General features: G+C 41.7%; 1 protein-coding gene across 1 annotated transcript in view; it reads right to left on the bottom strand.

Moving 5' to 3' along the window:
• Positions 1–2,206: 2,206 nt before the first annotated feature.
• The window catches only part of nxf1.L (nuclear RNA export factor 1 L homeolog), a 38,937-nt gene continuing 23,182 nt past the window's right edge, over positions 2,207–17,961 (bottom strand). The window contains exons 14-21 of the mRNA XM_018257637.2: positions 17,481–17,591; positions 17,274–17,332; positions 15,148–15,263; positions 14,612–14,654; positions 13,757–13,829; positions 6,704–6,886; positions 5,529–5,589; positions 2,207–5,158 (exon numbers count right to left, since the gene is read on the bottom strand). Of these exons, the coding sequence (XP_018113126.1) occupies positions 5,120–5,158; positions 5,529–5,589; positions 6,704–6,886; positions 13,757–13,829; positions 14,612–14,654; positions 15,148–15,263; positions 17,274–17,332; positions 17,481–17,591 (685 nt within the window). The 3' untranslated portion in view covers positions 2,207–5,119. The remainder of the gene's footprint in view (positions 5,159–5,528; positions 5,590–6,703; positions 6,887–13,756; positions 13,830–14,611; positions 14,655–15,147; positions 15,264–17,273; positions 17,333–17,480; positions 17,592–17,961) is intronic.

Genomic DNA, 17,961 nt, shown 5'->3' with positions numbered 1-17,961 from the left:
AAATAGCATTTGCCAGTTGTGATCGAATACAACAATTTAAAATGGTGTTGGTGCAGATACAGTATCTTAACTACAAGTCGTTGCTAATGGTTGTTAGTGCTTATATGGAGGTAAAGATTTAGAAACCGCATAAGAGCAGGTAGTGTGTGTTCCAGAGGGTCTGGATCACACCATGCCCCCCATACCTTGTCAAAGTTGTCTGTTGCCCCCATTGTTTCATACATAAGCTTTATGAGTGGGAGAGCTCCGTCTACCATATGGTGGGTGTTCCCCATCCAGTGCATAATCACTGGCATTGAACATAAGGGAGCACAACCAAATTCTATCCACATTGGTGGGTATTATATCATCAATCACTCCTAATAGACAGACCACTGGGTCAACTATCTGTGGTGTGCCCAGTTCGGTGGTTATAGTCTCCATTACTTTAGCCAATAATACCTTTACCAGGGGACAAGACCAGATCATGTGGATAAAATTGGCATCTGGGAATTTACATCTGGGGCAAAGATTGTCCTGGCTTTTCACAATTTTTTTTTAGTTTAAGGGGGTTGTATAAACCAGATGGAAAAACCTTATATTGTACAAGTCTGTACCTTATTGAGATGAACAAACTGTAGGCCGTCTACCGCTTTTTCCTACTGTTCTTGACGGAGGTGAGGAACAGACTGTGTCCACAGGAGGCAGGCTCTATTGAAAGGGGGTTTAATCATTGGCATAATGTTATGGTATAATCTGGACAATAGTTTAGCAGGATTGGGGTGATAGAGGGTACTCTCCAGGTTAATCGGGCCATTGTTTGGGTAAGGATGTGAAACGGTGCCTGGAAAGCATGCCTGTGCTTTAAGTAGCTATGAGTTTGGATTTGTTGAACGAGAAGCCGCTCTTGCAGGTCTTGGAATGTGGGAAATTGCGCGTCCAGTACTAGATCAGACAGCTTCTTCAGGCCTAGTTGTGACCAGTATATGAAGTCAGTTAGGCATGTAAGAGAAGGGGAGAAGTGCGTTGCCCCACAAAGGAAGGTTAGGTGACCGATGTAGTGGCAGGTAGCCAAGAAGCTTTAGCGCCGTAGACCATGCTTTGTGCGGGGTGGCCAGGGTGTTCGGCAGGATCGCCATGTCAGAAGGGTGCCTATAGGGGCAAGTACCGAGGCCCTCTATGAAGTGTAGAATGGAAGCTTGGAGGACCGTATTAGGGTCTTCTGGGTCTCCTAAGTATATTAGGATATAATATGCAAAAAGGAACACCTTTTCAGTGATACTGGCATATTGAAGGCCTTGTATAGTTGGGACAGTCTTGTATCAGAATGGCTAGGGGGTTAGATTGCCAGTGAGAAGAGGATTAGAGAGAGTTCAAAGATCGTTAAATGCAACATATAGACAAGTAAAAACGCATAACATCTTTTACCCTGTTACCCACCCCCTAAAAACAAAAAGCCCAAAACCAAACCATTCCCACCCTGCCCAACCACCCAACTTGGCGGGCATTATTTTACATGCTTTTTTTGTGGTTCCACCTAAATAAACCTGTGTGTTTTTACTATTGTAAAAGGAGGAGCTCAGTCATCATACAGTGAAGTAAGAGTCCCAAAGTCAGAAATGCAATAATATGATCAATATATAACATTTAGGATACACAGTGCTGTACAATTTTACAATATAGAAAAGCATGCAAGGAAATCCATTATAAAAAATAACAGTAAGAGCATATTTACTTTTTTTTTTGCCATCACCTGGTAACGACATAGTAGTAAGGAAATGCCAGCCCCATAGAACTTACAAATAATCTGTTTATTGTCGTTGAGCCTTACAAATAAGACTTTACAGGGTTTCTGGAATACGTACCTGCTGTAGGAAGACATGTGTTGAAAGCATTGCCGACCCTGGAACGTGATTTGTACTGCAGCTTAAAGTGCTTCCTGCTTTGCAGAGGTCATCGCTTGCCCGTGACAAAGGGGACCCACCCCTGCTCAAGCTGCCTCAACAGCTGCCTATAGCACATGGAGCATAAGCAGTGTCACCAACACTTAAAAGATGGCAAGCTCCCATGAACAACTTTGAAGCCCTGGATCCATTACAGTTAAAAAGGCCCACTGAATGTATGTGCTGGTACAGTGAGCTTGGATGAAGAAATACAGCATTTCCAGTCATATTCATTCAAATGATTTAGTTCTACTCTAAAGGTAACAAAAAGAAAGGGCCACAGCTTGTACCAAAAACATTTATTAAACAATTTATAGTGAACAAGAAGTAACAAGAAAATTCTGTTGCTTCACAAAGGATGAAAGTGGATCTAATGTAGAACACACAATACAGGAGATTAAATGGAGAACAGGATACAATGCTGTACAGATGAATACATTTCAAAACGTAGATTCTGAGCATTTACACAATCTCTAAAACATCTTATCTACACTGTAGTTTAGAGCTTTGAGAATAATTCGATTTGCTACAAAGAGCCAATTGGCTGCCCAAGGGGTCGAGGGAGTGATACAGATACAGTTATGCTACTGGAACCAATTTCATTCACTTGGGGATAAAGCCAAGCATGATGTGACATTAACAGGAGCGATAGCGCCATGGCTGGAAAAACCTGTCATATCACTTTAAAGCCCTTATGCCTGAATCATTTTGCACATTCATACTCACTTGTAGAAAATCTGCAACATATTTAATTCCATCTCTACCTAGAAAAATAGGCAATAGGATTTGCAGATTTGGAATTAAACAAGCTTGCCTGTAAATTAAAAAAAAAACAAAAAAAAAAACACAATTACACGTTTGGTTCTCATCCGCTTCAGAATTCACAACCCCTTTAGGAGAGTTGTGCCATCCCCAGGCCCACCACACTTCTATTCCAGAACACCCAGACACTACCCAACCCCCTAAAATGATTCCTTTCCTCCACTGTATTAGCACATGAGCTTCTTTGGGATTTTAACAAAATGCCAGATACAATTAACAAAAAGTTGGGTTGCCAGTTACTTGGGAAGCCCGAATTCTAAAGTACAGTTCCATCCATAAATACCCCCAACCCCTAACAAAGTTAAGTCCATATTGGAATGAAATATTGGGTTCATGTTTTAATACTTCAGCCATCCTATATGTAACACCTAATATTTCATTTCAACATGGAAACAATACCAAATCACTACTCCTCAACCTGTTTCTACTAAAAAGTCAACCCAATATGATCCCCACTGACTCAACTCTCCACACCACCCCTTCCCATTAACTCCTCCGCTAACCATCCCACAAATTCATTCAATCCAATATCAACCCAAATACCACCAATGATCAGTCCTCCCACCTCAACTATGGACCATATAAGCCCACCCAATTCCCACCACAGGCCATATCCTGTCCTACCCTCACTATGGCCCACATAAACCCTCCCAACATCAACAACCAACCAACCAATGCCCCATTCCTCCCTCACTATGGCCCATTATAAACCATCCCCAATATGGGCAACCAACCAGTGCCCTGTCCCTCCCTCACTATGGCCCATATAAACCTTCCTAACATCAGAAACCACCCAAATTAAACCCAGCCAAATCCAATCCCCCCTATGGCACACAAACACTCTCCAACACTAACAACCACCCAATGCCCTGCCCACCCTCACAAACTGTCCCCCCGCACCAACAAACACTCAACCCCCCCTTCCCCCCAAAGCCATATTTGCCACCCCCCAATATGGCCCACATAAATCCTCACAAATACCAGCAGCCACCAAAACCTCACACATTCATGGCTCCCTTCACTCAACCAATAACCCAAATCCCACACAACCCTACCTCAATTTTAGGGCAAATCATACTAGGCCCATAAAGATAGCAAGGCTCACTCTCGTCCTTACATACACACTACACAATCCCATAACAATCATTCATACTCTCCCCCCCCCCCTTATTGAACAGGAAAAGGGCTTTCTAATATTTTGGTTACCATTGGCGATGTTAAGCTTCCAAAGATTAACAGCTGCATCTGTAAGATGCCCTTGATATCTAAACAAGGGTATACAACAAGGCACTAGCAGAGAGAAAAAAGCTTAGCCAAAGTAGAAACAACTGTGAAGCTACATGGCCTAATCATTCCTATTAAACCTTTTGTGGTTCTGCAAGAGCTCTCAGTCTGTACATGTTTGTCTAGAAAAAACAAAAAAAAACCCCTCTAAACATCACAGTGATGCTGTCACCCATACAAAATCACTTGCAATTCTTTGAAACAAATTATTTGGTGTAATAAAAAAAAAAAAGAAAAAAAAAAAGAAATAAAATATTTGTATGCAGACCTATTAAAACTAGCTCAGGTTATTTAAAACAAGACAACACACAACTGGAAAGAGAGGAAGCACCCTCAAGCTTCCAAGTTGCAGGTAAGAGCAGCAAGCCCATAAGAGCTCTCACATCCTATCATCATATAATTCATTGGTAATGCACCCCCAGATTTACCTACAACAAGAAATAAAAGGGTCCAAATTAAAGTATGATTCACCACTAGACCCAAAATTGAATTCTGAATCACTAGCAGACATTTTTACTGTTTCAAATACTAAACTGAACATAATGTTTCATAAAATATAGTTAAAAGAAACCTGTACCATGCAATGAAAAGAAACGGCGATAGCCGCTTCACCAGGTTTCTCACGAAGGAATTTCTCGGAAGTGTCTCTTATAAAGATCACTGGAAACAATGTGGTTGATAAAATAAAAATGTGTAAGGGAACAACTTGACTTCATGACTTCTGTTCTCCAGCTCTGAAATGCACCATCCACCCCAAAGAGTCACAGTTAAGGCCCCACCCTCTGTTGCCAAGTAGTTATTATAGAGGTTATAAATAAAATTATAGATAGGTAGCGCTCCTTTGGCAGAGGCGATGGGAAGTCACAGCTGTGTATAGGGGGGTGTGTTGCCTCTGATGAGGTATAGAGCTCTCACTGTACATATAGGATATCCTGGGGGTAGAAGCCTGTGTATGGATTAAAGTTGGAAGCAGGTTCAAAAAGAACCACCAGTTCTGTATCTTGTACCACAAACTTTTGTTTTATTATAGAGGACGTTGAAGCAGAAAATCGCTTTTCAAAAGAAGGGTATTGTACGGCTGAATGGGAAAGTCATTTCATAAAGGCAACACTGGGAATCTTTCCCTCTTCCTGTGGAGAGATTTAGTATTAATTAGAACAATTATTAATTAGGATCTGGTTTATCCCCCTATAACTGTAAAGAGGAATTTCTTGGTATGTGTGTGTCATGGCGCCTCCCTTCTCATAATAATTCCCGTTCAAGAGTAGTGATCAAAATCCCTCTTACCCACTATTAATATGCGTCAGTGCCACAGCAATAAAGCACCATGATCTCTCTCGCACAATGCTTTTTTCAATGTGATGTAACAAATTAACGGTTACCAAATCCCATTTGCCGACCGTGAAAGCGATTGTGCCAAAACTCAATTTTATGATAAAAAAAGGCTTTTTAGACATGAACTCAAAGTTGAAGTTTATATTTTGCCTAATAAATACTTACATTTAACTTCATAAAAATTCGAGCTGCTTGGTCAAAGTCCCAACCGTTGTCCTCAAGACACCTGGTGGAAGATAATTTGAAAGAAGACTTGTCAAATAAGATAAGCAACTGGTTTGTCTTGCCCTCTCTCTGAGTGAGCAACACAGTGCAGGTATGCGAGAATGTAATGGTTTGCTGGTAATACATGTCGGTGGGGCAACATCTAAAGTGATGAGAGAATTTAAATTTGTCATGGATTACCCAGTTTCCCTTTTATGTCCAGGTCTCTATAATATAACAGCAAATTCCCCATTTCTACTTTAATATTTCCTCCAATGTTCTACCCATTCTCTCCACTAAAATAGCTGCATCAGTTGTACAGTCTCTCTCTGCAAAATACCCTTTAAAACCATGACCTCTGTGCAGCCTCCCCAATAGGCTGGGCACTTATCTACTGCAAACCTTCGCACTAGGCAAGCAAAATGCTGCTCAGCAAGTCTTGTCCTGCCCAATTCTTGTACAGTGACTGAAATCACAGTGTGCCCCAGGAATCAGTTTACTTGGTACATGACAGCTCAGAGGCATCGCCAACAAAATCTTCCATCAAAATGACAAATCAGTTGGGGCGAACCAACTGCAGCACAGTCACTCTGCCCTTATATCCCCTTGTAAAACTAAGAAATCAGTTCCCTAAAATAACTATCTTAGCTAGCAGTTGTGCTTCGCCAAGCTACCCTCCCAAACATGCAACAAACAAGAGAATGAGCACTGCAACAATAGCAAAAAAATAAACACAATAAGACATCACAATAAGACATACTGAAAGGCACATGCACACTACTACTCATCCTCATACCAGATATTTGCTGTTTTGCTCTGTCTCTCTAATACAAAGTTCAGTCCCTACTTTATATAAAAGCCTTTAGTTTCAATCGCAGCACTTGATGCACACACTCCTTTAACTGAAAGTTCTGGTGTAGTTATAAAAGCAAGGGTGTAGGACGGTAGGAAAAAACTGATAGTACATTAAAAACCCAGCAGGACCAGTGTCCAATAGTAAGATGTGAAAAAAGTAGGGGCACCTCAGAATCTAGGAGAAATGGAACCATGAGAAGTGACACAATGAAGAATCAGGTTTTCCAATTCGGATTGGAAAAAATGTAATTTAAAAAGACATTCCAAGGAGATAAACTTACTTCTGAGACCATTCTGCATTCATGCCAGATAACTGAATGAACGCCTGCACCATTTCTTGAGGCACAGGTGCCAGGACGGGGACTGGGCTACTGGAGGGAGTAGGAGCAGGTGTGGCAAAGGCTTTGCGTATCTCTTCGGTGGTGGCGTCCCTTATGAACTGTTCATCGTTCACTAGAAGCAGCCTTTTAAACATGAGATTAATGTAAAAACATCAGACAAAGCATTTGCACAGAATCTCTAATAAGGAATGTGCTGTTGGAACCAAACTGTATAGCAACATAGCATTCATGTGTGCAATGGCTGCAAGATACCAACAGGATTCCAAAATAAAGTCAGTTATTGCATCCCTTAGCGGAGATGCAATATTATTCAGTTTATGTTTCAATGCCGCACTGAGAACACAGATGCTATTCATTTATTGTCTTGCTATAAAAATAGATATATTTGTGTCAGGATAAAGATGAGCAAAATAAGTAATTCAGTTATTTCAAGCATTAGTGCCAAGTTAATGGGACATTATCTCGATTACTTTTTTATACTATTCATTAGCATATTTTAAAAAAATATTTATTTTTTTAAATACATTCTCCAGCTAGCTGGAGCACACAGTAAAAACAGCACAAAGTACAGAAAGTTCTGCCAACAAAAGTCCCATTCTACTTTCTGATTTGTAAGGCCACACTCAAAAGAAATACCCAGTCCACTGAGAAGTCTCTGTATACTAAAGGTCCCCATAGATGCAAAGATTTTTCTTTGACGAACGACCGATTTTAGCGGAATCCGACCAATCCGTCAAATTATCGTGGCGTTAGTGGGATTCGAACGATCGTACATCTTACGATTTTTTTGTCCGACATCTGTCACAAAATTGATCGACCAGGTTAAAAAATCGTTATCGTTCCCAGTGCAATCTATCTCTGCAGGGCCAAGCAGGCAGCCCCCTCAGTTTTCCTGGCAATATCGCCTGAAATTGTCTTTTTAGTTGGACACATCGTACATTTAAACGATCGTTTTGAGATAATTATCTCATGATACAGAAAACAGGATTTTTGATACTCACCGTTAAATCCGTTTCTCTGTAGTCGAAAGGGGGACACAGGGACGATGGGGTTAAGCTCCACCCTCCAGGAGGCAGGACACTTGAATAAAAATTAAGGGGCGTGCCCTGTTGGGCTTAACCCCGCACACCGTGCTCTAGTCTTCAGTTTGTCCCAAAGACTTTGAAACCAGAACAATATGAACATAACCATAACTAAACGCAAGCCAAGGTAAACCAGGGACTATCCTGGAACGAAACATGGTTAAGCTCGTCCTAATGGGTCGGGAAGCCCTGTGTCCCCCTTTCGACTACAGAGAAACGGATTTAACGGTGAGTATCAAAAATCCTGTTTTCTCGGTCGTCTTAGGGGGACACAGGGACGATGGGGACTTAACAAAGCAGTCCCGGAACAGCAGGGTGGGAACGAGCTTAGACACATTGGTGTGAAAACTGAAAACACTCTTGACCAAGGTAGGCCTTGGCTGAGGAAAGAGTGTTGAGTCTGTAATTTTTAATGTATGCACCGAAATAGGTGGCTGTCTTGCAGATGTGGCCCAGTGAGTCACAGATACACCACGCCTAAGAAGTTCCCACTGCTCTAATATAGCGGGCTCGGATACCTTCTAGTGGTGACCTTACTTGTATGATATGCTTGATAAGAGCGTTAATCTGATGAATTTGGCAATGGGATCTTGGAAGTTGCCTGACCTCTTCAAGTCCCGCTGGTATGATGCGAGTTTGCGAACGGTGTAAGAATTTGACTAATTCATGCACCCACGGAGTGCTCTGACTATGTTGTCAGTAGGAGCTGGGAGCGACGACGGTACTAAAATCTCCTGATTTAATGAAGGAGGAACTACCTTGGTATAATGAAGGAACTGTACGTACTAAGCCTTATCTTCGTGAAAACCGGAGAAGCTGGATTACAGAATTGTGCCCTCAGCTCATATATACACTCATGGTTGGTGAAATGCCATCAGAAATGCCACCTTGAAGATGAGCCAATTTAAAAGATTGAGTTCAGAGACTAAATGCTGGTTCCAGTAAGCCAAGAGTACCAATTAAAATCCCAACCTGCGACTGGTGGGCGAAAGGGACGGAGCTGTGTGTGCTACTGCATGCAAAAATGCACAATTTCTTCCACCGCTAACTGATGCTGGAACATAAAGATAGCACAGACACCGTACCTTCAGAGAGCTAGCTGTAGACTCCTCTGCAAAATGATGATATCCTTGGAATGTCATGTTCCAGGAAGATCAGCCTTCTTACACCAGTTTAAAGTATGAGTGCCACATGTACTAGGATCTCGAAGAGTTGATTAGTGTGCCTTGATCACTCCAGATACAACTTCCACCGCTCGCCCATGCCTTTACCAGGTGGGCGACTCAACAGCCATTCCGTCAACGTGACTAGACCCAGACTGAGATACATTTTGTGCCTTGTCGCAGAAGCTCTGGGCTGCCCTCTCGTCAGATAGGTTGTACCAACCACCTCTCCTGCAAGTTCGCAACTCATATCGTCCGAGGCCAGTAAGGACCTACCACAAAAAACCCCGTGGTGATACCTGTCTGAATTTCTAGAGGACCCGAGGAGCATAGGGAGAACAGGGAAGTGTACGATAGATCGAACTAACAGCACTGAGTCGTGGCGTCCACTCTCGTTGTCAGTGTGTCTTGATAGCAAGTGAGAATCTTGAAAGTTGTCTGTTGGTACTGTAAGCCATTAGATCTATTGTGATTGTCCCCAAATATTCACAAGTTCCGTGAATGCCTCTGGGTGAAGTGGAGCTTCACCCAGCACACCTGGTTATGTCGGAGGAAGTTAGCTTTAGTCTTGGGCATTCTAGGTAGGTGTATGGCTAATAGTCTTACAAGGCTGTCTGGCGACCAATCTCAGGATTTGTCAAACTTCTGCTAGAGCTGCTCAGCTGTGCGTTCCTCCCTGCGGATTTATCTAAGCTACTGTGGACTCGTCTTCATTCTAGACCTGCACCAGCTTTGCTTGTATAAGATGTGCCCATCTGTTTAGTGCTATTTTTTACAACTCGTAACATCAAGATGTTGATCGTCGGTATGAACTCCTTGTGCAGACAGGTTGTTCTATGATGCATTCCAGCCTTGCAGACTGGCATGTGTGGGTAACACATTCCAATTCGGAGTCTCCCATGACTGCTGTATGGTTAGGTTGTTCGGCTGTAACCACCACTGGATATCTTTTCTTGTCAAAACAAGTTGATGATTCTAGACAGAGAATCCCCTTTCCTACGGACTCAACTCGCCTGAATGGCCGCAAGTGTATCTATGCGATGTGACACTTCACTGGCCGGGACCATTGGCCCCAGCTCTCTCATCGCTAAGAGACTTTTTGGTCTCTGATTGGACAACAGTGAACGGATTTGACCTCTGACCTTGTCCTGCTTGCCCCGTGGGAGACATAAGGACTGTGTGATTGTGTTGATTCTAGTCATAGAATTAGCATCTGATGGTCGGGTTGTAATTTGAAGTCTCTACCATATGAATGCCCACTGGAATTCCCGAGTATCAGAATGGTTTGGATACTGAACCTTCCTAGCTTTGTCTTCCGACCTGGCCTTAAGTAAAAATTGGCCATCTGGGGGAAACTGAACTCCACTGCAGTCGCAAGGTCGCTGCTGATACTGCCATCAGATTAGTGAGTACATGAAGTGCGATGAGAGAAGACCAAACAAGTGCTACCAACTGGTAGTGACGATTCTCAAGGCAATTCGAAGATACCCCTAGAGAGGGGCCAAATTGGAACATGCAAATATATACCTCCTGGATATCTACTGACATCATTAATTGCACTTGCTCCATCTCTCGAATCAGGGGGATGTAGGGTTTCCATTTTGAACCAAATGGGACGGATGAGCTATCTCAATTGTTTGAGACCAAAACAGGAACTATGAATGTTGGTGTAAAACCATCAGAGTGTCTTCGGTTGTGGTACCTTTACAATAGTTCCAGACTGCTCCATCCTGTAATAATTGAAAGAAAAAAGAGCTTGTGCTTTGTTGGAGTGCCATAGCACTCTGGGTAACATGAGTCTAGGAGTTAGGAGTTGTGAAGTCTAGGAGTTAGCCTTCTTGCACACTTTGTTGACTCATGCATCCAAAAAGTGGAGACTTCACCTCCCAGAATGTCAGGTTGTTATCGAAGTAACTTGCCCCCTATGTGATCCCTGATTCTGGAGGGGATGACCCGTCATGAAGAAGTTTTGTCCGCTGTAGACTAGATATGCACCATGGCCACTAGAATTCTTTCATACCTTGCTGATCCTGAAGATCTGGATCTAGCTCGTGCCAGAAGAGTACTAATTCCTCATGTAGGTTGAGCAATGATTTACTCACGTTCTTCTCCAAATAACCATTGCCCTAGGAATGGAGTGACGTTGGAGATCTCTTGAATGAAGGTCAGACTGACAAGTCTTTGAGCTGTAATGATTTTCCCACAGCAACGGACAGAACTGAAGTGCGGGCCATACTTTGAGAAGTATGCGAAATTACATAAGTAATCGATGCTTCTGCTATCTCTGGAGTGGCTTACACTCTCGATCATACGAGTCGGATATGAGTCGATCAAGGTTTGAATGGCGATGGACACCCAGCGGATACCAGACATGGCCGTAATGCTGACACGGAAGATAATTAGCTTTTAACAGCCCATTATCGTCCGTCGGATTCCTGAATGCTGCCGCCATTCGTCACTGGCAAGTAGTAATTGTGACAGTCTGGATAGCAGAGCCTCCACTGCTAAGGGGATTGACTACAGTGTACCAGATCCTTTGGAATTAAAATGACAACTTCTTTATAGCTTTGAATTTTCTCTTGGGAGTATTCCATTCCCCTTGTATTAAGTCAGGCAGCTGTTCATGTGAATAAAGAACAATTTGTGGTTGAATAGCTTTTGTGCTGTGCCTTGCTATTCAGCTGTTTATGAGATATTTAGAATCTCACGTACACCTTTATTATTCCGCCAGAAATTTGGAAGGTGATTAATATTTTTTTTTTTTTTTTTTTTGGATGACTTGTCCCGCATTTACAGTAATGTCATCATTGGAACTGTCCAAAAGGGGCAGCCAAATGAAAGGCAGATGATGGACTTCTGGCACTTGCCCTACCATCACTCTCGAAAGTAGGTTAAAGCACAGCGGAACAGAGCTGCTCTGGAGCGGAGTTTCTAGCAGATGTGGGAAACAACCCACAACCTATTGGACCAGGGTATCAACCAGGGGCTTGCACTCTACCGACTGACTATTTAGGAAGGCTCCTATCTTTTTTTAAAAACCTTCCTAAATTAACAGTAAGGCAAGTAATCCTTGACGTGGTACTAAGGAAGAACGGAGTTGAATTGCCAAAAATGAGGCTTGTAGTTAAATGACACAGTCGCCTCCCAGTTCCTGTAAGAGAGTCTCTAATAGCACACCTTCAATTGGTAACGCTACTGGTGCCTCACTGAACAGCTGCGCACACTGTAGCAACAACTGGCACAAGGCGCATGCAATAAAGACCTGCGCTGTGGAGGGTACTCTCTCCTCCCCCGGCCCTTGTGGTAACCCACTGGCTTACCTTCTGCCATTTCGGAGCCCTTGTTGGTGATCAAACGTGCATGAGGTTAGTAACCGATTCTGTACTAGCTTATGCCGGTATTTCCACCTTGATTGCACCACCAGAATGAGCCATTATCATTGTGGCATCATTTGCTTAGCCAAAGATATCCGTGCGGCGCCCTTGTCTCTCGCAGCCTGCCGTTAATCTTTCAAAATGGCCGCTGGAACGCATCTGCGTTCCAGCGGCGCGCGGCAATGCAAAATGGCGCTGAACCTTCTGCTCCTCCTAAAGACGCTCACCTCTGCTTCCTCTCCTGCCGAGAATAATGCTAGCAGCGCATTGGATACTGTCTGGTAACGATGGCATAGCCATCCAGGAGAGGGACTAGCCGGTACGGAGGCACTCATTGAGCGCTGTTCAGAGGAGAGGAGACGGACAAGGTTGGTCCTCCGACAACTGACTGAGGTTAACCCGCACCAGGGGAAAACTCTTAGGAGGGGTTGCAGGGAGGGAATTCTGCAGCAGAATGTCACCACTGGAGCCCTCTGCCCATACTTACTAAGGATTTTCACCGGCCAGACCCTCTACCCTCCAGTGAGGCGCAGGCAACGTCTGGATGGTCGGTATAGCCTTCATGGCTAGAAATTGACCCCGGTGGGCTACTTCGTGTTGGGGGCTAACTGTAGAAGAGACAGGTAACCCTGCTCTTAGTATCACCCCAGGTGTCAGACAGGACTGACCGTAGAATCATCTATTTTCTAGATAGAGAGCGTAGTCCAACCTCCTGGTAGCAGGACACTTGAAAAACTGAAGACTAGAGCACGGTGTGCGGGGTTAAGCCCAACAGGGCACGCCCCTTAATTTTTATTCAAGTGTCCTGCCTCCTGGAGGGTGGAGCTTAACCCCATCGTCCCTGTGTCCCCCTAAGACGACAGAGAAAAGATCTTTACATCTATGGCCAGCTTAAGCTGCTCCTTATCTCAATGCCTGAAAGCATGTAGCTGGGGGGAGGGGGGCAGGTAGGGTTTATTAACACAGAGGGTTACTCGGTAGAATGGTAATTTGTGGACTGTTCTACAAACAGGAAGAATGTGATTTCTTTATTTAACACTTGTTTATGAATTAAAGAGACAATTCACTTTCACAAATCATTTTCTAACAGTATACAATGAATAATAACTTGCATGGATGCATAGGATCTTCTTTTCTACCGTTTAGTAATTGTTTTTTTCAATGAATTTGTTTTCCTCCCTCCAATATCAGCATAAACTATGTAGCCCATCAGAAAAATGCCAGAAACTAACATCAAATTGTAAGAGTCAGCATGTGGCTTACTGAGCTGGTATTGGTAACCCTGAACAGGGAAAAACAAAACCAATTCATTTTTATAACTTCATTTATATAAAATGCTTAAGATAACAATCCTTGACAAGTATTATGGCTTACCCTCCATCGCTGCCTGGAACAGCAGCAAACACCCGACTGAAAGCGCGCACAGGGTTGCTTGATTGTCCTTCAACTTTGAATTTGAAGACAAAAATAAGGTTAACTGGTTAGGGGCGATTTCAAAAACATAAGACATCAAAAAAAGAAAAGGGTGACTAGATTTGCATAAAACCCAACCCTGTTCCCTTCTTAAAGGGGAACTGTCACCCAGACACAAAAGCTGTATAATAAAAGTCCTTTCCAAATTAAACATGAAACCCAATTTCTATTTTTTTTTTTTATTAAAACATTCATAGCTGTTGTAAGCTCATGTAAAAATCTCAGCTGTCAATAAAATATTGTCTGCCCCTCCTCTATGCCTAAGGCATAGAGGCAGGTCAGAATTACTTTCACTTTCCACGGTCTTCCACACATTCCCCTCTCTCATTTAATTGTGTAGCCAGGGCATAGGATGGACATCAGGTCCCCCATTCTGGTGCAAGATTTTGAGATGATGTAAGGCTTGCCTTAATAAGTGCCCACAAAAGTGCTCCCGCCTGTTTGCTTTAATTATGAATTCCCAGACTGAAGGAAACAAGATTCAATCATTTATAATAGTGTAATTAAAGTTAATTTTGCTTGACTAATGTGAGAATAGGATTATGAATCATTTTTTTGGGCGACGGGTCCCCTTTTAAAGGAACAGTAACGGGTTAATCTATGAATATATAGTCCAATATCCTTATGATTCATTAATACTGGGAATACTGAAAAATATATTGTCACAGTGGCAAGGAGGGGTGTGGTGTGTTTCAAAGTAAATGGAGTCACAGAAATAAAATGTGAATCCCTTTAAATAAGTATACCGTAACTCACCTTCTTTGAATATTCCATTTACAACAAAGCTAAGTAATGTGTTCTGAAAAAAAAAAGAAAAAACATACTGGGTTAGAATTGAGCTTCTATCGCTCTTAACGATATGCTTGGTGAGGCACAGATATGCACTTTGTAATTATTCATTTTATGGGTTAACTGTCTCAAAATGGCCCTGCACAATATAACTCAGCGTATTTATTTCAGAACATAAATTCCATAGACAGGCCAGGTAGCTTTAGGGCAACAGCCCACAGGATGTTGAATTCATGCCCGTAGCAGCAATCAAGCACTGAAAATCACTCATTCAAATCAATGTGGGTATTTTAAATTCTGCTGCAATCAACCATCCTGTTTTTTTTAATGTCAGAGCTCATTGGTAAACATGAAATAAAAAAAAAGAAATTAAACCCCCCCCTCCCACACCCAAAATATAGAAAAGCTTGTACTGAAATAGCTTGTTAGATTCTTGTGCGCTAATCAAAACATTAAAAACACAAAAAAAAAAAAAGCAAGCTGAAACATTAAAGGGGGCTTACTGAATGAGCAAGGATATCCACTACAAAGGAATTGAGGTCATGCTGGGTTCTTGGAAGTTCATTCAGGAAACCAACCACATTTAGCCGCTTGTGTTTGAGAAGTTTAAAGCGCAGGGCTGTAAATATAAAAAAATAATAATAATTTTAACAGTATTCCCGATACCAATCTTAGATTTGCAATTCTATCCGCACTTGTTTTGCTTTCCTGGGGATGTATATTTAAGTAAAAGGAAAGCGAACTCCTGTTGTGGCGAATATATACATCAATGTAAAAGTTGTCCACCAATGCACTTCAATTAGATTTACAAACAAAACCAAATCCATCACATTTAGTCTTTCAGGCAACAAAGAATATTACAGAAATCAATTATCAAGGTCTTTCCTACATTTTTTCTAGGGGGTTTGCCAAAGAGAAATATTAAAAACAGAATGGGATTTATAAAAAAAAAAAAAATGGCAAATTTGCACTTCGGTAGTAAACCACGCCAACCAGATGTTTGCTTTTGTTGTACTACTTGCTGCAAATTTGCCCTATATGTATTTTCCATGTATTCTGGGGTGAACTGATTTGGTTAAATGGATGTAGTCATGGGAAAAAAATATTTTTTTTTCAAAACGTATCAGTTAATAGTGCTTCTCCAGTAGAATTCTGCACTGAAATCTATTTCTCAAAAGAACACACAGATTTTTTTTATATATTTAATTTTGAAATCTGACATGGGGCTAGACAGTCAGTTTCACAGCTGCCCCCAGTCATGTGAATTGTGCTCTGATAAACATCACTCCAACTTGCAGTAAAGAGTGACATATCACCCCCCCCAGCAGCAGAACAATAGGAAGGTAACCAGATAGCAGCTCCCTCACACAAGATAATGGCTCCCTGGTAGATCTAAGAACAGCACTCAATAGTAAAATCCAGGTCCCACTGCGACATATTCAGTTACATTCAGTAGGAGAAACAACAGCTGGCTCTTTCTGAAAGCACATGACCTGGCACAATGCCTACACACCAATATTACAAATAAAATAAAATGTTATATTGTAGAGTGAATTATTTGCAGTGTAAACAGTGCAATTTAGAAATGAAAACGACAGGAAAAAAAACGGTCAAATATTAATCAAGATTTGCACGATTGTGGTAAAAAAACAAATCTGAATCATCTAAATTTTTTTGGTATACATTGCATGGATTTTCTCCACCAATTTTCCTGCACCCATCTCATACACAAAATTTGATCACTTCTACAAGTAGCTTTAATGACACAGCTAAAGTTTGGGGTATATTTATTTCTTGAATGAGCGTCCTGAATAATTAACACTTAAAGGGGTTGTTATCCTTTCAAACACTTTTCAATGTTTTTGAGATTGTTCCACAGAAATAAAGACTTCCCCCCCCCCCCCCCACTTCATTTCCATTTATTTATAATCTGAGTTTAAATTTTAATGTTCCTGTCTCTGGTGTTTGAGTCTGGCAGCTCAGTAGCTCAGGTGCAGACTCTAATCTGTTATAATTTTGCAACAATAAATCGATACATTTCTCTTCAGTATCAGCAACTATTGTATCAATTCTAACAGCTGCCTTTAATGAAATGCAGGGATTCTGCTTAGCATGGCCAAATATAACTAATGTATCAACTAAATGTATCAATTTAGAACAGTTTACAGGGTCGTTCATATTCCCCTCCCAGAGCAGTTTTGAAGGTAAAAAAGGAAACTTTACAATTCAATATTAGAGAAACAGTCACAAATAAAAAATAGAAAGCAACAGGAAAAAGTCTATTTCGGGTGAACTATCTGAAAACAAACTGAAGTGAAAAGTGTTTGCAGCAGCGATGGATACAGAATGCTTTAAATATATTTGGCAGTACGGGCAATCTTTCTTTGGAAATACATTTTTCTACTAAAGGCAAAAATATTTTCAGACCCCAGATTCTGCACACTACTGAAAAGTATCACCATTCACCCCTTAATAATTCACAAAATCCATCCCCTTTCATTGCATGACCTGCCCACATGTTCACCCCACCACACAAACTTGTTTTTTGTCTGAGGCAAGATAACATAGGTGAGTTCCTTGCTATGCGTTTGCTCTACAATACAGGAACACAGAAAATAATTTAACTTACTTGGGTCTCTAAGCCTTCTTACATTCCTGCTGTCCTTGAAATATTCTCCAAGGCTACTCCTGTCCAAAGACACAAATATATTTGAAACAAATACTAACCTTTAATTACAATCATTTTCTTATGCTGTTACAGATTTCTATTTCCTATTCAGGAAATAAGACAAATTCATAAATGGCTGCAGGAAATAATGTAGAGGAAATTACAAACCTGGATGGGTTCTGGCTTATACTAGAAGGAATGCTCAAAGAGCAACATGCCTCATCGTGATACACATTTAGAAGACCTTGCCTGTCTTCAGAATCATAAGAAGCATAAAACCTGGGGAAAAAGAAATTAGGAAAAAATTGCGTATTGTTTAGCTGGTAAAGAAAATGCGACAGTGTCAAAATGGTGGAAAACATGCATCAAAAAAACCCACACACTGGCAATACAAGCAGAAGACAAAAATTGAGTGTATACCCTACAAATCTGTAAAATCTTGGGGTAAGGTCACATTGGTCGATTCGGGGAGATTTAGTCGCCCGGCGACTAATCGCCTCTTCTTTGGGGTGACTAATCTCCCCGAACTGCTTCCCCCTGTCTTCCGCCTGCTACAATGAGAAAATCGCCTGTGGCATGGCACACGCGGCACTTGATTTTCCGAAGTCGCCTCACGAGGAAACTTCAGGCGACTTCAGAAAACGAAGTG

The sequence above is a fragment of the Xenopus laevis genome, chromosome 4L (assembly GCF_017654675.1).
Source record: "Xenopus laevis strain J_2021 chromosome 4L, Xenopus_laevis_v10.1, whole genome shotgun sequence".
In the NCBI taxonomy this organism is placed as follows: Eukaryota; Metazoa; Chordata; class Amphibia; order Anura; family Pipidae; genus Xenopus; species Xenopus laevis.
This window is presented reverse-complemented; position numbering and strand designations above follow the sequence as displayed.